The following is a 22,203-nucleotide window of genomic DNA, read 5'->3' as shown; positions in this document are numbered from 1 at the left end:
AGGGGCAGATTCTATATAATTCACTATAACATAATATTCAATTGGCAAAGCACATGACATGCATACAAAGTGTAAATGTAGGCATGTAAATGCATAAAACAACTCAAAATCAGTGGATATTACAAAGCAAGATGATACTGACAAGTACAAAATCTTGGCAAGGCAATACAATAGTCCAAAAATCTTGCCAACCTTACGGAGTGTCATGCAAAATTAATATCCACACCAAGTTGTCATAATTGTACATCTGGCTTAGGATAAGATAATGTCATTTACATCTAAAACTAATTCGATACATGAACATTTAGAACCAAGATTTTACAAGAGATAAAATCCAAAATATACACAACAGAATACGGCCAATCCTATTCTCTAATATCCTTCTTCCCAGTTCGCCCTCTTGCTTGTTAACCATGTGCTCTCTGTCCAGTAGTCTATCCTTTTCTTTTTGAGCTTCATATTCACGCAACAGTAAAGCATCCTCTCTCTTCCGAAGTTCATTCTCTCTTGTCTTGTTTACATTCTCACGTACTACTGATTGAAATATATCTTCCCAAATGAAGAATTGACATCTTGGTTCTCCCTGTGGACAATTCAAGAATTTCAAACTCCATACAAGGAAATTTTTGTATTTACTTTCAAAACCAATCCAAAAAAGGGGAGGTTCATTACCGTGTAATAATTCGGACAAGCATAAAATTTCCTTCCAGGATTTTTGTGGGTGTGGGAGATCTTTAATGGCGATTTCAACCCACACCAACAATTCGGTGATTCAATTTCAACATCATTAACTACAGTGGATGATGATTGACTTGATGCCATAGTTGATCTACATGATGATCATAGTAATTTACTTGACAAAAATATTAAGCAATAAGGTAGCATTGACTACTTTTTAAGTGCAAAACAGAATTATTAATGGTTAGGATTCATTTTCATAATTATTGCAAGATAGAAGCATTATATAAAACAGAATATAAATAATGATTTAAACAACTCGAGCATCATATAAACCACGAGGCAAGTATAAATCTGGGTGCAACACTTTGTTCACATAAGTGTTACATAATTTTTTAAAGAGAACATGTATAAATACCGATGGGTGTAGTAGATAAAACTATAAAATGCTAACAAGCAAAAACAGATTTAAAATGCTACCAACAAGGTAATTGTATTGCATTCTGGGAATCAAAGCACATGCCATTGCCAACCTTACTCCATTCCTGCTTTCGCATACCCAAAAAAAAAAATAATCAAGTTATATAGAACTGAATACCAACAATATCTTGAAAAATAAACGATGTGAATAAGAACGATGTTTCCTGCTTTAGCAATAGAAACATTCATCCCCAAATAAAGAATGGGGCAGTAGGGTAGTAATACGTTTGTTGACTTCCCTATTATAACAGGGTTGTCCACAAACATATACCTCAAATCCACACTATCAAGTATAAGAACTTAACCTGAAAACTAGTTAAAAATTTTCTACTCGGGTCAAATTCCAGGATCAATTCCAAATATCAACACAAAGCATTAATTCCAGGACTTCTAACATTACTATACCAAAACACTAGCAAATATAGGAACTTCAGAGGAAATGGCATACGTCAAAATTTCTACTCCAAACCCACACCAACTCCCAAATTCACAACACATGTATATTGGCAAGGCCACAAAATACTCCTAAGATGTTGCCAACCTTACTTCCAGAAATGCAATATTATATCCACATAAAGCAACACAACACGTAGCATAACAGAAAAATTACATGAGACAAAGTCTACATCGAAACAGAAAAATTACATGAGAAGAAATTCCCGAAAAAAAAATACAATGTGAAGAAATTAACAAAAATTTGCTAACATTCTCTCAGCACATCAAGTCAACCCATTTTATACAAAACCAAACAAATGAGCAGACCTAGCCATTTCAATCCAGCTTCCTAGACATATTTTTACTTAAGATTGGGATCCAATGTAGGCATGTACGGTGGAGACAGCGATTTGGCAATGCGAATTGAAAAAACAACTAAAAAACATACCTTGGACGAATCGGTCTACCGGCTTGGGGCTTTCGGAAAGAAGGGGTGAATGGGAGCGCAGGGCTGACAGATCGGTGAGAGAGAAGAGAAGGGGTGAGAGATCGGTGAGAGAGAAGAGAATGGGTGAGAGAGAGAGAGAGGGAGAAGAAGAGGAAATTTTCTCTGCGAGTGGTGAATAAATTTTCTCGGCGTGCTGAAGAAATTTTCTCGCCGTGTGTTCGTGGTTCTAGCTGGAGAAGAAATTTTCTAGGGTTCGGGTGAGACAGAAGGGGTGAGATAGAAGAAGAAGAAGCCGACGCATCTGAGAGGGAGGAGTTGAGCAAGAGATCGGAGATGGTCTGAGGGAGAGCCGAACGGCATCGTGAGAGGGAGGAGGACTAAGGGAGAGCGTTCGAAGATGGTCTGAGGAGAATGACGCTGGTTCCACTGACTGATTTGAAATTGGGTGAAAAAACCGTGATGTGGCTCTAGACCGAGTTCGCCACGTAAGGAGTGCGGAGTGCGTTTAAAAAACTGGAGGTTGAGTAGAATTTTTGTTCAAAGATCTATTGACATTGTTACCGGAGGTTTATCTAATCGTTAATTTTAAAATTCTATAAGGTTAATTGAAGTGCGTGTAAGTTGGACTAGGACAGATAAAAAATAAAATAAAAAAAAAGTAGTGCAACGGAGCACGCCACATTTTTAACACACTCGCCAGCGTGTACGGTAATATTGAACTTAAGACACAGAAAAATGGCAGCCTGAAGAATAGATTTTCTGTTTCACGTTTAATCCACATCTGAATTCTGTTGGCTCATATTTTAGTGTCACTTGAAGAAACTACGAGATCCAGGGAAAGATCAACGACATGAATCCTATGTCAGTTTGTTCATCCTCCTCCTCCTCCTCCTCATCTTCTTCTTCTTCTAACAACGCCAAGGCGTGGATCGTACATGGTATCGTCGCTGGAGTCTCAATCGCGGTGGCTCTAGCAGCTCGAGCCTATCTGGGTAGATCCGGGAAATTCCGCAGCCGGGTCGTCGGAATCATACCCGCCCGTTTCGCCTCCTCAAGGTTCCAGGGCAAGCCTCTCGTTCACATCCTCGGAAAGCCCATGATTCAGGTACCCAATTGCTTCATTTCTCTAATTCTAAAGTCTAAACGTCAATTCTTGGGTTTGATTTCTTAATGATTTATCTTCTGCTATGCGGATGAATATCTCTGGTTTCCACTTCTATAGTTTTAACATGGTAATCTTCTTTTTTTTGGTGTTATCCGAATTGAGTTTGTAGATAAAATTTCCTGAGAAAACTTTCTTTCAAAATTAGCAAGTATGACAAAATTTCGAGATTTGTTTGGAAACGAAGTGTGTTCAATAAACTAAGATGAACTTGCAGCATTGCAAGTTGGTAAAGTGGTAAGGTACGCTGGAGGAAATGCAGCGGCTACAAAATGTGTTTATAAAGTAAACAAAGGGGTGACATCGAAGTATATCTTCTTTGGGTTTCTTAAGTTTTCAACTTAAACTTCCGGATGGACTGCCGTATTAGAATTTGGAGGTGACAACTTATCGAAATAATCCTGGTTCTGTAGAAGCGAAAAACCACGCCAATGCTGCATAGAGAGATAAAGATGTTTTATAACTGAGGGTAGCTCGGATGGTCAGGCCTTAGGTTTGCTTTCTAATAGTCACCAGTTTGAATCTCTTTGGACTACTGAAGATTTACCAAACTGTTAACTTCATGCCCGTGGGATTAGTCGACGTGTCCACGACCTGACTCGGACCAAAAAAAAAAAAAAGTTTTATTTATGACCACTAAAACATATTTCACTATATTTGCTTCATCCCCGTGTTATGACCAGAAAAATCCGAGCATAGTTGCCGTTTCTCCATTACCGAGTGAAAATGACATCTTTAGATTTTCTACTGTACAGAGGCGATCACGCACTAATATTTTAACCCTTTCTGTGTGTTCCCCTTCTACAGAGAACATGGGAAAGAGCAAAACTGGCAACATTGCTGGACCATATTGGTATGTCTAATCACTAGAGTTCCCTGTAATTTGATATGACGTTATTGCTAAGATTCCAGACTTCATGAAGTCTGAACCGCATTCTGTAGGCCAAAACTAAAATGGCACTTTACTCTTATCTGCACTATATTTATCTTGCTTGTCACATCTTAATCAACACATCTTGCTTGTCACATCTTAATGTGAAGATGTGACAAGCAAGATGTGTTAAGATGTGACAAGCAAGATGTGTTGGCTTATTGGCTCTAGAACATGGTGATGTTTGCTACAAAGTTAATCTTCCTTTAATCATTAAATCTATTCGATCTTGCATATCTCGTGACATAGCATTGTTATTGTATTTTGCCTACCTGCAGATGATATCAGTTCCATATTGTTCCATTGTGATTGAACTGGATCAATATGGGATAAACTGATTTGTACCCTTTCCTGTCTCTTGTTGATGTGTTCAAATTTACCCATTGGATTTCGTTTGTGTAAATAGAGCAGTGTTACTTTGATCAAACAAGTTCTGTTACCTTTCTTTCTGGCCTATGGCCTCTTAACAGAGATTCTTTCCGTAGCATCATTGAGAAATTTTTTTGAATGTTTGGAAACCATAGGAAATCACTATGGTCTGTAACAACTTCTGTTTGGAATCACAACAACGTGGTATTAGATGTGGTAAACCAGTATGTCAAAATCTTTTCATTTGAAAAATGCATTGAACATTTACTTCACTGAAAGGTTTACGTAAATTTTTTTTTCTTATTTTGACACCCCCCTCCTCACATTCTCTTGCTCAATTTTCTAAAGTCTCATTCGTGGATTATTGATCTAGTCGTGGCAACGGATGATGACAAGATTGCAGAATGCTGTCGAGGATTTGGTGCCGATGTCATAATGACATCAGAATCATGTCGAAATGGTAGGCACCTTGGTTTTTACTTTCTTGCAAAATTCATATCATTAATTGATTTTTAATAGTCTATATTTTCTGTCAAACTTATAGGTACTGAGCGTTGCAATGAAGCTCTTCAAAAGCTTGAAAAGAAGTATGATATTGTTGTCAATATTCAGGGGGACGAGCCTCTTATTGAACCCGAGATAATAGATGGCATTGTTAAAGCTCTGCAGGCAAATTTGTTTCCCTTTCAGCTTATGGCTTATTAGTTCCTCTTCTCACAAGCAAAAAATTCATGTCAGCCTTTCGCAACTTCAAATTTTTTCTAAAATTTTCATTTGAACATTGCATCCAAACTAAATGATGGCTGATTACACTTTGAATAACTGTCATGTCATGGTGAAATAAAACTTTTTCTGTGTAATTATGATTTATTTTGTTATTTAGTTTATTTGTTTGATCTCTGGCTGGACTTGACTGTGTGCTGCAGGCAGCCCCAGATGCAGTGTTTAGCACTGCAGTTACATCTTTAAAAGCTGAAGATGCATTTGATCCAAATCGTGTGAAATGTGTGGTGGATAATCAAGGTTATGCCATTTATTTCTCAAGGGGACTGATTCCACATAACAAGTGAGTTTACTTTATGTATATTTGCCCTTTTGCATTCCTCTCTCTCTAGTATTCGTTTACATATGGCTGAAACATGCTTTTCGTCCTTGAAGTATTGCCGTTTGATTTTTGTCCTTGAAATTTGAAACCCTTCAATTCCATCCTTAATTCTTTTTTTCTTTTTTTTTTGTTCATCAACTGTGAATCAAAATTGTGAATGGCTAATGAAATCATATGGCAAGGTTATAATTTACCATGGCATGCATCATGATGGAGGGAAGGATATTTGGAGATGGAAGTTGAAACTTTTATTTTTGAGGGGCAAAAGTGAACATTGACCAAATTTCTAGGTCCATAAGTGTAATTTAATTTTTACATATTCATATTTATTAAATTTTATTAATTTTTACATATTCATATTTATTAAATTTTAAGCTTTCTGAAAACTGTTAAATGTGCGTTTACAATTTTACATGCTATTGAGTGTGTGGTGGTACTTGATGAATGTGCATGCCTAATTGGTACAGGTCAGGAAAGGTCAATCCGCACTTTCCATACATGCTTCATCTTGGAATTCAGGTATCAAACTGACATTTTTATTTTACAATAGAGTTACCAGTAGTAGCAAGCTTTTATAATTGTAGGGTGCTTGCTACCTACACTATTTTTCATGAGTTGTTATTCATTTGTTCTCTATTTCTGGCCAGAGCTATGATTCGAAGTTTTTAAAGATATATCCAGAGCTTCAACCAACCCCACTGCAACTAGAAGAGGATCTGGAACAGCTGAAGGTCCTGGAAAATGGGTATAAGATGAAGGTATTGAAACATTTTGATAGTTATTTCGATGTTGGGGATTATTCTGGAGATGATATCATTTCATTCTCTTTTTAATTGCAATTATTTGGAAAATAATGTATGTATGTTTAAAAGAAATTAAAGTCAGGTTTTTAACCTGGTTTTCGTTCCTTCATTTAAAAAAGTTGGGGATACTTACGCTTATTTCATTTAAATTTGAGAATCCTTTAAATTGGTGTGGAGATTTTGAAAGGAAGCTTCCATTGTGTAGTACCATTTACATCCCTTTTGTGGCCCGGGGGTGCACTCTTTTGTGGAAGACAGCCAACCTTTAGGTGCAAACTATTGCCGTATCTGTGATAACAATAATTAGGCTAGCTTTAGCTCAGCATCTTTATTACAATAAACTAATTTTAATTTAATGGAACACTCCAAACAGCCAATGATGAACTAGCTTTTCTTTAGAAAAATGAACTAGCTTTTCTGTATGGCCCTATTTTTCATTTTCTAAATTATCTGCTTGGGAGAAGGGTCTTTTCAATTACTGCATAACAAGAGGGTGAACAGATTCATGCTATTTTCCTGCTGAAATATCGTTGTCTAAAAAAATTTGCTGTTTTTGCAGGTGATAAAAGTAGACCATGAAGCTCATGGCGTTGATACTCCTGAAGATGTTGAAAAGATAGAATCTTACATGCGTGAGAGGAACTTGTCTTAGTTCGGAGCAACAACATCTCCTGATACAAATGGATTCGTTTCTACATCTGATTCATGCTGCACTGAACAAGCTGCTTGGTTAGAAGGGAGGGAATCATTATTGTACAGTTATATGGTTTTCAAATCATTCATTGGAGGTTTTATGTCAACTGGATATCTGCCCTTTTCTTCTTCCCTGTGATCGGGTTGGGTGAATTGGTGACAGGAGAGGAGTATTTTACTATTTTCTTTAAAATGTTTGTAATGAATTGACATGCAAAATCTCGCGTCTTAATAAGTATTAGATGTCTGTCTAATGATACATACGTGAATGTCATAAGAGGATCGTGAAGATTAAAAAATGAGCAACATTATATTATATATATATATATATGGTTATTTTTGAATATGAGAAGTTATCTTGCTTGACAATAGCATTTTGTTCGTTAAATTCGATGAGAGCCGCATCCGAGGTCCGTGACTCAAAATCCCAACTCCCAGAAAGATGGCGTGATACAAAAGGGTTGGGACAGTTGCAAAGAGCAGAATGAGCAGTCAAGCACCAAATGCAAACACCAAATGAAACCATAAATAAAATTTCAGGAAAATGTAACGCAAAAGACAAAAAGCCTCTATAGGCCTAAGGCCATTATTGGTACTCTGAATTCTCGAGGTTCATGTTTCATTGCGTGTACTTATGGAACATACAAATTATAATAATTCCGGTTTAGCGGTATATCAGAACACGTTTTGTGATTTTGTCGTACCAAATAGATAAGACAGAGAGACCAGGCTTTTCAGAGGGTAGGAGGTGGAAGGAAAAAGAGAGAGAGAGAAGGTGAGAATGAGAGTTAGAATGATTATATTCTTGAATTCAGTGATAATTCTGTGGATATCATTATATCGATGTAAACCGTGATTTTTCTCTTCCACCTTAGTTCTTTCCTTGAACCACGCTGATACAGGGGTAATGGCATTTCCAAGCAGTAATTCAATTCAGGATAACACTTTCTTTCAAGACAACCAAGAAAAAAATTATCGAATTTGATAGATAATTTAGCAGAGAATACATCAATTGGGCAGCTCTAATTTTCTCGTGTGCGAAGTGGGAATTTTCTAATTTTTAGGCACCTGGTTCGGCAACCAACTGAACCTCCGTCTTGAAAAGCAGAACCGAAAGTGAGTCAATGGAGAAGTAAACGAAGCCACCCGGTGAGTGGGTCACGAACGACCCAAAACTCGTCCCCACCACACAGTGCCAGGCCGGTCCGTACAGCGAGTCAAACTCCTATAGCAAAAAAAATAAAACCAACTTACAGCCTTGTTACAGAGAAAGAACAACAGAAAACAAGCAAAAAACCGAGAGAAAACTTATAGTAATGTTTACCTTTTTGAGAGCCCGAGCTAGGTGGGTGGGATTAGGACGGGAAACGGGGGCGGAGGAGTCAATTAGTAATCTGGCGCAGCGCAGGGCTCGGTCTTGCATGTGGGCGGGCATATCTGAGGGTCTCAACCGCACGTCGAGGCTTATTGCAGTGGCAGCTAATTCCACTTCCTCCGCCGGAGATCTTTCATGGGTTGGCCCTAGACTTGGCCGAGAAAGCTGCTTCTGCATGACCTGCTTCCCTTTGAATTTATGTAGTACTGGGCTCTCCATGAGAGAGAGAGAGAGAGAGAGAGAGAGAGAGAGAGCGAGAGATCAAAGAGAATAGACTCAGCCTCAGAAGAACTAATCAGAGCTCCCTGGACTAAACTCTAGTGCGCGCAGTAGAGAGAAAGAGGGTTGTTGAGGTTTGAACTTTGACCGACCATTTAAGAGGAGAATGTGAGAATTCTAGTAGCATGCAGGAGGTAAGACGTCCAAACAAAGAATAAATTTCCAAGTCACGCTTTTTGATATGGGGACTCAGCTTCAGAAGAAGACTAATCAGAGCTCCTTGGACTAAACTCTAGCGCGCACGGTAGAGAGAAAGAGGGTTGTTGAGGTTTGAACTTTGACCGACCATTTAAGAGGAGAATGTGAGACTTCTAGTAGCATGCAGGAGGTAAGACGTCCAAACGAAGAATAAATTTCCAAGTCACGCTTTTTGATATGGGGCATGTTTTGCTGTTCCAATGAGGATCTGATCATAATTATGATATGGGCCAACTGAGATTATACAGGGGAGAGTACTTTTTACGTGAATCGGGGGAGTGGGGTAGTATCAAGCCTTTATGGATCAGCTGAGTTTTGGGTACGTTTTCTGACACGAGGAAAGCATGGAAACGGGTATGACAAAGCTGTAATCTTGCACCTAACGCTGGAATGTAGTTATTGTACGTTGTTTGTTTCTTGGGAAAATAACAAGGTGTTATTGGTGGTCAAGTATTTCAAGCAATAAAATTGGTAGCTTTGAGGCTATGAAAACAAGAATTAGTTGTCATCCTGAAATAGATCAATAGTTGGAGGAGGATGCAGTAATCGAGTTACACATTTTACTTAAAGCGTTAAGAACAATATTTTTATTTTATTTTTAAGAAAAGATTTACATAAAAATTATTTTTTTAATGATAAACTCAATTGTTTTAGTTTATCATTAAAAAATATTTTTTTCGGTAAATCTGATATTTATTTATTTTTAAAATAAATCTGTGTAAGTTGCACAGCTATAATTATAAATATCACATCTGAAATGTTTGTCTCAAAACACTCGTTGAAAGTGTGTGCAAACTCGATGTCGGTGATTCATAAGCAAGGCCAGGTATGGTTTTTCAAAGCCATCTTTTTCATTTGGGCATTCTTTTTAATTTTAGAATCAATGAACTTATTCGCTTAAAATGATATATAGTTAGAATTTAATATTAATATAAGTAATTTTTAATAATACGATATATCATTATAAAGTATTATTAGATAGATTTGTTCTAATAAGAATTTTTAAAATATTATTATTTATAATTTAATTCTACTCAATTCATATCAATGTCCAGACGTACGTAAAGTATAGAAAAAATCTAATAATTAGTATAACTGTATTATGTGTATTAATATATACATTAATTTAACGTGATTAGTTAAAAAATAGATTTTATTAAAAATAATATTAATTTAAATTTTTAATATAAAAAAATTAATATTAATATATAAATTAATACATCTATACGTAACAAAACACTTTATAAATTAGAGAACTCAGAATCTAGTAAAAATATATTTTTGAAAGTTGAGATAACATTAATTTTAGGCTTGATCTCTCTTATCATTTGCCAGACAAGTCCTTAATCCTCCTGCGTCCAAATGGCATTATACTATTCGTTATCAGACCACGCTGCAGCAGGATTAACCGGATGGTAATCCAATTCCTCCCATACGCAAATCTAAGTATCAAACACCAAACAGAACACTCTCTCTCTCTGGCTCTCTCTCCATAGCTTCGATAATCTGCTTCGATGGCCAACGTGCTGGAATCCCTCACCGTGCCTCGAGCCTCCACTATGCCTTCCCCTACTCTCTCTCCGATCGCCGCCTCTTCTTTTTCTTCGCTCTCCGCCCGTAGATTGCCCCGCTTCAGAGGCCTCAAGTTTATACCTAGTTTCGTGACTCGCTCTTTTGGGTCGGTGACTCGAATCCCTAGTTCGCGTCCGAGGCTAGATGGTCGCGGTGGCCTAGTCGTGTGCGAAGCTCAGGATACTTCCGTTGAAGGTCAGTCCTTACTCCACACTAGTCGACTTCGCTCCATTATTTTCCTTCTTTTCTTTATCATTTGGTCTGCTTGAGAAAATTAGAAGGAAAGAGTAAAAGATAACATTTATCATCTGCGTTTAAGCTTCTGTTTTATCGAACTTCTTTTCTTTCTTCTTCTTCTTCCTTCGACTTTTGTAGAGATTGTTCTAGAGGAAGAAATAGTGATACTTTGATATGATTTCTCCTAGACGGGAACTCTACGTCTTTGGTGGCCTGAAAGGTTTAATTGCTACCCGGATTATCGGCTGAGTTAGTAAACAGGAACTGTTTTTAAGTAAGGACTGGATGCTCTTTTCTTTATTTTATTGCATGTAGCTGATGAACATCACGCAGCGGTGTGCCTGTTCACTCGAGTGCTCGACCTCGTGGTGTCATAGGACTTGGACAGGAGGTATCAGTTTGTCGGGTAACAGGGACAGAGCTTATGCTGTGGCCTGTTGGAAGATAGTTTTTGGAATGGTGCAAAATATTGTAACAATGAAGAATTTTACCAAAATGTGGATAGAAACATATCCAAGTGGTCGGCATAAGGTTTGGAATCGGTGGGTTGATGCAAATAAATTTGGTTGCATGCTAACTTCCAAAATTTAGTCGTTATCATATCATATTCTACCACATGGACACATTGTTGAGTACAAAAGGATCTAGGTTCTCTGGTGTATTCCTTGCCAGACACTCTTGCAGGATTTAATCTAATGGGAATGCTAGCTTTCTAGGCAAAGAAGGGTGGGGGAAGTGAGCTCTATGTAGAAGCCCAATTGTTTGGACGTGGCCTATGTATTAGAAACTAATCAACTCAGCCATGATTATACAAGAGCATACTAAAGGAGCTTTGTATTTGCCATAATTACTCTTTCTGATCCCTAGTCTTTGGGACGATATAGGAAGTGTCAGATTAATGTTGTAGTATAATGTGTGGATTCAAAAGAGGTGTTTTTATCAAAGTTTTTAATGCCGTTCTAGTGACCATTTCGGTTAACGCATTGGAATGAAATACTTCGGTACCGGTACAATTTCAAGATTAATTATATATTATATATAAATATTTATATGTATATATAAACTAACAATTAATAGAATAAATACATATATATGTGTGTGTATCATGTATATGTGTATATATCTGGAGGAATTGAAGATTTATAAAATGAATATATGTTGAAAAAATCACAAACTTAAGTTGAGACACAAATAAAAGAAGAGATAAATTATTAAAAATAATGATATTAAAAAAAATAGAGAGAGAATGAGGGAACACATTTAAAGTTACAAAAAAATTAAAATTATATAATACATTTTATATTCTAGAATTAATTAAATATCATCTAGATTTAAAATTTACAAAAATGTCATCTACGTACAAGAAAATTACAAAAGCAGTCCAAAACAGAATGGTGATTGAAAATCCAAATCTTGCCAGAATTTGACCCAAATGGCCGAAACGGACTAGAATTTGGAGCAAAACGGAATGGAGTGGTATAGTGTATGGAACAGATATAAAAACATTGCTTTTTATTAGATGTGTCTTACACACCCTTCTTTATCGTCCCCAAAATTGGTTTCTTCCTTAATTTTCCAGCTGAAACAAGCTTGATCAAACCATTTGTTTAATCCCACTGTATATGGAATGTTGCTTTTAAATTTTCATTACTTAGCATGTTAGCCTGTTAGAAGTTCGATTGGCTTTCTTTGAAATATAACCGGACACTTCATAAATCCTTGCCTAGGACACTTCCAGCATATACTATCCTTCCTCTTTTCCTCTTTTTTCCTGCTACTTCTGGCGGAAAAGTATTTTGTTCAGTGGAAAATTTGTGTTATTCGGATTGGGTGATGAAGAAGGCATTTGCTTGAATTTTTGGCACTTGGGAGTCTGTACTTAAAGGAGAAACAGGTTAATTGGATGGTGGAAGGTTAAGTGCCATTTTGAATGAGTCTAGCTAGCACTGCGAGGGCACAGGATTGATCTTTAAAGAAAATGGTTTGACGTGATTCTTTATTCTGGCGAGACTCTTCCCTCACTGATTTATGCTTGTTTTGTAGTTACCTTGAATTTTGGTTTTGGTCTGTGTTGGTAAATTTTTTCAGGTTTATGAACGATTCCAAACAATTATTCCAACATAGCAACTGTTATTTTGCTTCTGACTGGCTGTTTACTGGAGCTATGGCTGTCTCGAAGTCCCACAATCTTTAGAACCCCTGTTTATTCCAGTGCATATAATGTACTGCCTATGTTCTTTGATTTTACCCTATAGAAAGATAGTTCACATGTAATAACCTGGATTTAGTATAAGAACATGGTGAATGGTCCAATGTTGCTTGTGACAGAGAAACTCTTGCAATTTAAGATGATTCCATAGGAATTCAATCGTCACCTTAACGAGTCCACCTGTAATGACCCATGGAAAACACATTTGGACTTGCACTCCAAAATGACTAGTCTATACCTCATTTTGGTCCAAATTTGTAGTCTAAATTCTGTTTTTTTTTCTTTTTTCTTTTTTGTGTTGCACATGCAGTCCCTACTTGGGGACTGCAAATAGAATTTCTCTTTAATAAATAAGTTTTGGGTTTTCACACAATTGTGGCATGAAGAACTCTGGAACCCTATTTTTGTCAACAGTCAAAGCTTTGCTCTTCCTCTACTGGTGAAGGCTGCTTTGAATATGTATTTTAAAAAAATTCTGTTAAAGTGCTTTTGCAGTTTGGATCAATGGCTGGTTAATGTCTCTTTTGACCTTTTGAGAAAACTTTTGGGAAAATTAAACAGCGCATGCTTTGGGAAATTGCAGTGTCTGGTGTTACGGATGCAGATTGGCAATCACTTGTGCTCAACTCCGAGTCCCCTGTTCTGGTTGAATTTTGGGCCCCTTGGTGTGGGCCATGCCGTATGATCCATCCCATCATTGATGAACTGGCAAAGCAATATGCTGGGAAGCTCAAATGCTACAAAGTTAATACCGATGAGAGCCCTGCAGTGGCAACACGTTATGGCATTAGAAGCATCCCAACAGTCATAATCTTCAAGAATGGTGAGAAAAAAGATGCAGTTATTGGTGCTGTTCCCAAATCCACATTGACTACCAGCCTAGAGAAATTCTTGTAGAGTTGGTAAGTAAAGATGCCTTAATTGGAGTGGAGCGCCTTGTAGTATTTATTTCTTTGCTTCTTAGTTTCTGATCTCTCAAGATTGAATGCTTTGCTTCCACAATAAACTCATATTGACTCTCCTGTATATCAATCAGATGCAGCTGTATTTTCGGTTACCTTAATAGAATGTACTTACAAATATACTTGTATGAAATGGTTATTTTAGAGTTCCTTGTGTACAAGTCACCGCTGACTTATGTTTGCTTCTTGTAATGTGGGAGATCATTGTCAGTAGCTCTGCGGGTCTGTGGGTGTAGAATTACTTTGACAGTTAATTGGAGAATTAGGTCCAGGGAGGCCCTGAAGAAAGATAAGGAGAGAGATTATTTGTTCGAGGAATTATATTTGCATGCATCACCATAATCCTCGGAGGTTGATTCTTGAGAACGCTGAAGATGCTGGGCCTAGAAAACTGCACTGTTGTGTTTGATGTGGTATAATACTTAGAAATAGACCACACTTTTCAGGGGAGGAGAAACCATTCTACTTCAGGGATGAGGTCATTTCTACATTTACCGGTACTTAAGCACATTGTTGGCTTTTTGTTTGTGAAATTGCACTGTTTATGCAGATTGGAAAACGGGAAGGAACAAAAATAAGGACCACCAGAGTTGTAAATGGAGAGATGAAGTAGAGTATAGTTGCCAAACGGAGGTTAGAGGATGAGTGAAAGCGATGAAACGAAAGTGAAAAAGAACAAACTTATTTCATGAAAACACAAAATGGAGGAACCAGTGGTAAGAGGAATCTGTTTATGCTGGCCGCTGCTTCAAGAACTGAGTAGATTTTTGTGCCATTTGGTTAATGCTGAAATGTCTACTATATTTTCATCGTTGCTGTCATTGTAGTTGGGATGATATGTGCACAAACTTGGGGAGTCCATTCCCCTATCCTTTTAATTGTTGTAATGGCTCAAGTTGGCAACCTTGAATCTGTGGAACTTTTTCATTTGCTGTGTGAATGTGGACAAATGCGAGGGTTACGTAAACTTGATTAGCCGTCTTTGACATTCATGCTCTAACCCAACATCATGTCACTGCTTCGGATATGGGCGAATTTCTGTCGTGCTGTCATGTCATTACTTGATAGGATTCATAATCATGCTTGATTGAGGCAAGGATGATCTTATCGTTTAATTATTATAATTTTTTTAATTTATATATAAAATATATTAAAATATTATCTTTTAAAAATATTTTATTTCATTTTTATCTTAATTTACCTCATCTTACTATTTAAATCTCTTAAGAATTGATAATTTGATCGGAACTATATAAATTATATATGATCCAAACATGAAATTAACTAATTAAAATTTAAGAATCTTATCATTTTATTAAAAGAAGTGTTTGATCTATAAATAAAATTTATAAATTGACATAATTTGTTATAATACGTATTATATTTTTTAAAATTAATTCTGTGACACTTATTTTATTATGAAATGAATATATTAGACTTGCTTATTATATATCGCTGGAATGTATACAAGATGACGCCCGAGTCGACAACTCCAACTGTGTGCATTATCACAGTAGCCGGCAGCTGCGAGACTATCCAATTGATTCCCACGGAAATTTATTACCGAAATTTCTCATCGAATTGCATTTTATTTTATTTTTAATATTTTATTTTTACTTCATGATTAAGAAACTGTTTTTAAATGAATTTGTGAGTTTTATTTTATTTTTAAAAGATATTTAAATAGTTTTTAAAAATATTTTTAAAAAAATAAAAAACAAAAAATGATGCTGTTCGGTGAGCATTCTCGGTGTGGGCATAGCACTTCCCTATCCAATTAACTCCCGATAAACTTCTGGAGGCGTAAACCATTTTGTAGGCTGGGGACCTATTACGTCCACAGATAAAGGCCACCCACCGAACAGGTAAAATCCTTTTTGTTTTCTAATATATATTTTTCAATATTTAAAAAAAAAATCATAATATCATTTAAAAATATTTCGACTAAATAATAAAAAAATTGCATCGGTGGGCCGTGGCCACTCTATTTGTGGAATCTGGATAAAGAATTATCCTTGTAGGGCTATCCAACTGACGAGACGCTAAATGTCAAACCACCTGATATGAATGAATATACGATCGGGTGCGCACATGATAACTGATAAGAGAGACACCAACATGGTCGAGTCAGCATATTGATCAGCAAGATCAACATTAATCTAATATTTAATGGTACGTGCCTGCTTCAACATTGCACCTCACAAACGTTAATTTAAACGAATTCCTTTGTACTTAACAAAATTTCATTTTTAAAGATTAAGGTTATGATTTTAAAAAAAAAAAAAAACTTGTATATTTTTAAATATTAATTAAAGAAAGGAGGTAAATCAAAAGATATTTTAGAAAAATAAATGTTAATTATATATAATATATATATATAATATTATATATATTACATGATCGCATGTTGTTGTGCTGTATATGTATTTAATTCTTCTACTTTATGGGAGGAACGGCTTTGAATGGGTAAATGCATACCAGAAATGGATGCCTGAATATTTACGACAAGCGACGTATCACTGCTACGGATAAGTATGAAATGCATACCAAGTTGGCCGAGGTGACAGCCAGCCCCAAATATCTCTCCAAACACATTGAGTAGTACTCCACCCTATTCTTTTATTAACTCCAACCCCACAAAAATAAAAAAACCTTAGCTAAAATGCATTGATGTAGAATAAAATGCAAAATAGAGTTTCATAAACAGTAAACTTGGAGGGATTTTTTGAATCTAATTTAATACGAATGCATTAAATTATTCAATTTTTTATTTGATACTCAATGGACAACATGTCCCAAAAATGAGACGTGTAACGGGACGTATTGTGCCAAAATGAAAAATTAAACAAAAAGTTGAATAATAATGCATTGATGTTATCTTGGATTCAAAATCCCTTCAAATTTATAGTTTATGAAACTCTATTTTGCACAGCTTTGAAAATATCAAAGAATAAAAAATATTTTTATCTCTATTACGCAAGAGATAGAGAGGTTACATTATAACATTATGGGAAGTTATTTATTAAGAGTAAGGATAAAAAAAATAAATATAAATGCGCCAAAAATGTTATTTTTATCATCTCTTTATAATCTTATAATATGATATTAAATTGTTGAAAAATAAATAATTTTTTAATTACTTAATATTTTTATAGCTATTTATATACTTGACGTGATCTGAAGATATAAAAAAAAAAATCTATTCATTATTTATTTTTTTATTATTTTTTTATCATCTTATAATTTGACATTATATGATAAATTTATAAATAAAATATAATAAATAATTTCTAATTATCTAAATGATAAAAATTTAAATTATGATTAACATTACTAAAGAAAATATAATAATATTTGAAAATTTTAGGCCTAAATAAAAAATTATTTAATTTTATTTTAAAAAATTGGTTTAATTTTGACCATACGATGAACAAACGTGAATAGTCCAACTCCAACCCACGGGCCACGGCCCACGACAGTCAAACAAGGGGCTAGATAGATGCCACGTGTGATTCCACAGAAATTGAAATAACGCGGGCTCAATAGTACGTGGCAGTCCTTGAATGTCTTGGACTCAACCTTTAAACAACGGCACAGTACAGTGCACACATTGGATTAGAAGATAGCGGCCTATTCAGCAGTATCAGAATTAGAAGGATCTAACGGTCTAGCTTTTACTGGTCAGAAACTTGGAAGATAAGAAATCCGTCACTCTCTTCTGGATGGTCCAGCTCGTGGTTTAATTTTAATCAATAATCTTTCGTAGGTTTGGTCTCCAAACGTCTTTTAATTATTACTATTTTTTCAATTTTAACTCCAAATACCTTACATTTGATTTCAAGTCTTACGTAATAATATAACATTATGTAATGTGTTGATATCAATAAGTTTCTTTCTAAGAATAATAATAAAAATAAAAATACAAAATTTACACAGTTTGATAATGTATTTACGTCTACATAATTACAAAGAAATTTATTTCTTATGACAACTAAAGGGTATAATATAATATTAAAGAGTAGTTCTACGTGTATGTATTTATAATTTTATTTATATTTTTTATCTAGAAGATTTATTTTATTAATTTTTTTAAAAAATTATAAAATTAAATTTTATAATTTTTAACGAAATAATAACTGACATGTGAATAAGTAATTTTTTTATAAATTTTTCTTAAATATATTTATTATTTTTACATAGGCTTCAATTTTTTTGTACACATTTCAATTCAACACTGAATTTGAAAATTTGAAGAAATTCTTGGAAAAGTAAGAAATTTTGACCTGGCGTTGCAAATGGAGCAACGTACCGCTACCACCGTCCAATTCTCAACTCTGTGACTAGGAGCCACGTGACGATGAAGCAAGACATAAACAAATAACTATATACATGTACCACAAAAACAAAAGATTTCGACATTTAACTAAAATCTAATTAAATACGATGGCCAGGTGAGATCCACGTCACTAAAATCTAATTAATTAGATTCTTACAATTTTCATGCCAATTTCAGGATTAAATATTATTAATATTAGATAAATATTTCAAAATTCAGAGTTTTGCATTTATTAAAATCAAAGATTCAAAACTCTTAACACTCACGTTTGAACTTAGCCAACAACATTCGTAACATCTCATAAAATAAACAATTTTATAATTTTCACAAAACTTTTTATTTAATTATTATAATTTTTTTAAAATTTTAATATAAAATAATATTAATTTTTATTTTTAATTTCAATTTATCTCATTTTACCTCTAAAAATAAACGAGCTCAACAAAATTTTCAAAACATCCTTAAATATTGGGTAAACGAAAATGAATCCCTCGAACCATCCGTAGAATTCTAAGAAGAAAACAGTTCGAGACAAACACGAAATTCTAAATTCTTAACGCGTGTCGCACGTGTCAGCAGGTCAGTTCAGAGGTTCTAGAGGGCAGGATTTCAGCTGCAGCATCCCTCCTTCGACGTTAATAAATACGGCCAATGGCGAACGCGCTAGCTACCCTTTATATACCCCCGCGTCACCGCACTTCCATCTCATCCATTCCGTTTCTGCAATCTCGTCCCGAAAGTCCGAAAAGCAAGACAGCGATTCAATCTACCGCTTTCCACATCTCTCTCCTCCTTTCTCAAGAGTTCCCTGTTGATCAGTTTTGATTCTGATATCCTTTTCCGTACGAGGTAAGCTTCGTGTTTCTGTCTTGGGTTTTTTTGGTATTCGAGGAAATATAATCCTTGGGTGTCTTATTTGATTCCGGCTTTTGGTTTTGTTTTATATGATTTTTGAAACTTTCATTGTTCCTGCCGAAATTCTGGGCACTTCCTTCGTGAATTTGCTTGGATCAGTGAATGTGAGGCTTGATTCATGGATATTTATCCTGTGCTAAAAAGGTTTTCCTGAGAGAAAATCCATTTATCTGCCCTAATTAAGATCTTATTTTTTTGGCAACGCAGTGCGTTATCTATGGAACATAACTCCTTTGAGCCTGAGCTACATTTCGAAGCTACTGGAGATGTTTCTTTTCACCAGAAATGGAAATCTATGTCAGCCCCAACAACAGACACAGTCGATGAAGATGGCTGCTTTGGCTGTAACATTTGCTTAGAGCCTGCGCATGAACCTGTGGTCACCCTCTGCGGTCACTTATACTGCTGGCCATGCATTTACAAGTGGATTAATGTAAAAATCTCCTCGGACGAACCAGAGCATCAACAACCGAAATGCCCTGTTTGTAAAGCTAACATATCACAGAATTCGTTGGTCCCCCTCTATGGTCGTGGCACATCCTCTTCTGATTCCGATGTCAAGAAATCCAATTTGGGTCCTGTCATTCCCCGCCGGCCACGTCCTTGTGGGTTGCACAACCTCATTTCTTCGACGCAACATCGTCCAAATTATTTTCAGACGCAGTCGGGGTCATTTCATCACCAGCACTATCCCCCTCATCCATATGGAGGTCACTCTGCAAATGGATCAGCTTATATTGGTGGTACAGCAATGGCTAGTTTAGTTAATCCGACAATTGGGATGCTTGGAATAGGGGAGAGGATCTATGCGAGGATGTTTGGGAGCTCAAATACAAGCTTGTACGCCTGCCCTCTCACAGAGATTAGCAGTCCCAGGATGAGAAGGCAGGAAATGAAGTTTGACAAGTCTCTTAACAGAGTCTCCATTTTTCTCTTCTGTTGCATAATCTTGTGTCTTCTCCTTTTCTGATCATGTTCCTTTCTGGGGTTCGCTTTTGTATAGTTCTGGGAGGAATTATGAAATTTTAGTACGTAGAGTAGAAGAAGATATACATGATCCTGGTATCGATTTTGCAACAATACCACTTGTCATAATTTGTTTTTTGGGTGTGTACATAATCTGCTATTTTTTGGTTGGATTTATAATAAGTTCTTGATCTGATATTGATGTTATCCTTGTGCAATTCTCAATACTATGATACCATTGAGGCATTGACCTACTTCTCACTCTTTTGCTTCCAGAAAGCAAAAACACTCGAAGTCTGGAACTGAAAATTTAGTTGCAAGATGTTCATCAAAGCTCAATACGGTATTTCCTATATACTGAAATCAAATAGTCTCTGCTTCACTAGAATTGGCCTTCCTCAATTTTCTTTTCCTGAGCATGAGGCTGTTTTCCGTTAATCCTGACCACTAGAATCTTGTAAAGGATGTGTGGATGCATGCGCCAATGGAGAAAATAGAACCATGGATAATGGAACATGGTAATGCTGTTTGTTATGTAACACAGGTTGTCATCATTGTTATATCTGATGTCTTATTTTTCAAACTTGACCGCATACTATGATCGGTTCCTGTTTCTTTTTTTCCTCTTGTTCTATGTTTGCATATGACCAAACCGTTCACGACCAGTTCCACCTTTCCAATTTCAACGGCATCCCTTAAATTTGAGTCATTTTCGTTTTACCCGTATGTTGTTTTGACTTCCCAACGTGCTCCTAGTTAACATGGTTTTAGGTTTCGTTTGAGTATTAAAGTGATCTCACATACTATGTGAATAATAATAAAAAATAATGATAAAATATTAAATAGTAGTATAAAATAGTAAAAAGTATTGATAAAATAAAGTAGGTGATCTCAAATACTCAAAATAGAAATAATAACAAATGAGTGGTAAGAGAATAATAAGTCTATCATTACTCTTTTCTAAATCGAACAATGCTATGTACAATCCCTATTTGGAAACTACAATGCAAGTCCCAATGTTCTATGTTTCGATTTCAACATTTGCTTTATAATAGAATGATCAAAATGGGTTTTTTTTTTCTTTTATAATAATTTTTTTTAAAGAGAGAAAGTAACCAAAATATATTGATAACTCTCCCTTTAGAGGAATATCATATTATACAACAAATCTTTGGAATTACAAAATCGAAAAACAAAGATTTGAAAAATCGTGAATTTTAAAACCAATACAAGAAAAAGTATCTATGTATACATATTTAACATTCTCTACATAAAGATTAAGGCCATGTTTGGACACATGGTTTGTTTGGGAACACAACTATTCTCAGATTATCTTACTTCTATTTACAAACCATTCACAAATTATTTATTATTATTCACATAGTTCCCAACTTATCTCATTACCTAAGCATGCCCTAAACCTTATGCTTAAATTTTGGTAGACCAGCTGGATTTATTTACATGCTCCCCAGACAACATTTGGCATCTGTATTGGCAAAAAATAAGCTTCTGAAAGCCCAGTAGCTCCAGATTTTGCCAAGATGTCTGCAATAGAATTCCCCTCTTTGTTAGAGTTTTAAAGGAAGATTTTTTTTTTTTTTTTTCCCCGTATTTCTATTTTGTTCTTTCTATTTCTTATAAAAATACTTTGTTATAATTTAGTTTTTAACCTTATTTTTCCTCAATTGAGGCAATGATCCACATGCGGTTATGGTAGGATTGAGGAGTCCAAGTAGGGAGGAGAAGTTGGCCCAAACCCACGACATTGGGCCTATCATGATGTTCTAAAATACTGCTTGCATTAAAAATAATTATTAGAATAATTTTTAACATTATTTTCAATGTTAATATATTTTTTTATTTTTGTTTTTAAAAAAGAAGGATATCTAAATGTTATTAATAACCCTCACATATTGCAGAGGAATACTATATTACAAACACACCTTAGAGTTAAGCAATGAAATTAAAATCCTTTACTAAATCCCGTACGAGCCTTACTAAAATCCCTATTCAATATTTCAAACAAGTCCTATATATATACACACACTAA

The 22,203-nt window shown here is 35.3% G+C and overlaps 4 protein-coding genes and 1 long non-coding RNA gene across 8 annotated transcripts; 3 read left to right on the top strand and 2 right to left on the bottom strand.

Annotated features, from left to right (window-relative positions):
* Positions 1–36: 36 nt before the first annotated feature.
* On the bottom strand, positions 37–2,570 carry LOC122282711. Its single transcript, XR_006230450.1, has 2 exons — positions 673–2,570; positions 37–583 (listed from the first exon to the last, which is right to left on the bottom strand). It is a non-coding gene; the product is annotated as an uncharacterized LOC122282711 (long non-coding RNA).
* A 171-nt stretch (positions 2,571–2,741) lies between these two features.
* Positions 2,742–7,450, top strand: LOC122282306 (3-deoxy-manno-octulosonate cytidylyltransferase, mitochondrial). Its single transcript, XM_043094264.1, has 8 exons — positions 2,742–3,146; positions 4,011–4,056; positions 4,877–4,963; positions 5,048–5,172; positions 5,430–5,569; positions 6,076–6,127; positions 6,256–6,366; positions 6,971–7,450. Exons 1-8 carry the CDS (start codon positions 2,892–2,894, stop codon positions 7,061–7,063), a joined length of 909 nt encoding a protein of 302 aa, XP_042950198.1. The 5' UTR covers positions 2,742–2,891; the 3' UTR covers positions 7,064–7,450.
* A 492-nt stretch (positions 7,451–7,942) lies between these two features.
* LOC122282307 (dynein light chain, cytoplasmic-like) lies at positions 7,943–9,128 on the bottom strand. Its single transcript, XM_043094265.1, has 2 exons — positions 8,429–9,128; positions 7,943–8,329 (listed from the first exon to the last, which is right to left on the bottom strand). The coding sequence occupies exons 1-2, from the start codon at positions 8,696–8,698 to the stop codon at positions 8,165–8,167; spliced, it is 435 nt and encodes a 144-aa protein (XP_042950199.1). The 5' UTR covers positions 8,699–9,128; the 3' UTR covers positions 7,943–8,164.
* A 1,248-nt stretch (positions 9,129–10,376) lies between these two features.
* Positions 10,377–14,903, top strand: LOC122282040 (thioredoxin 1). 4 transcript variants are annotated; one of them, XM_043093953.1, is made up of 3 exons: positions 10,377–10,723; positions 13,558–13,876; positions 14,487–14,903. In XM_043093953.1, exons 1-2 carry the CDS (start codon positions 10,471–10,473, stop codon positions 13,869–13,871), a joined length of 567 nt encoding a protein of 188 aa, XP_042949887.1. In that variant the 5' UTR covers positions 10,377–10,470; the 3' UTR covers positions 13,872–13,876; positions 14,487–14,903. The 4 variants fall into 4 exon arrangements, with proteins under 4 accessions (XP_042949887.1, XP_042949889.1, XP_042949888.1 ...); XM_043093955.1 differs by having other exon boundaries at positions 14,148–14,903; XM_043093954.1 differs by having other exon boundaries at positions 14,137–14,903.
* Positions 14,904–18,917: 4,014 nt separating this feature from the next.
* Positions 18,918–20,360, top strand: LOC122280638 (E3 ubiquitin-protein ligase RMA3-like). The gene is made up of 2 exons (XM_043091615.1): positions 18,918–19,121; positions 19,395–20,360. The coding sequence occupies exon 2, from the start codon at positions 19,405–19,407 to the stop codon at positions 20,155–20,157; it is 753 nt and encodes a 250-aa protein (XP_042947549.1). The 5' UTR covers positions 18,918–19,121; positions 19,395–19,404; the 3' UTR covers positions 20,158–20,360.
* The last annotated feature ends 1,843 nt before the right edge of the window (positions 20,361–22,203 follow it).

This window comes from Carya illinoinensis, chromosome 11 (genome assembly GCF_018687715.1).
Source record: "Carya illinoinensis cultivar Pawnee chromosome 11, C.illinoinensisPawnee_v1, whole genome shotgun sequence".
Lineage (NCBI taxonomy): Eukaryota > Viridiplantae > Streptophyta > Magnoliopsida > Fagales > Juglandaceae > Carya > Carya illinoinensis.
This window is presented reverse-complemented; position numbering and strand designations above follow the sequence as displayed.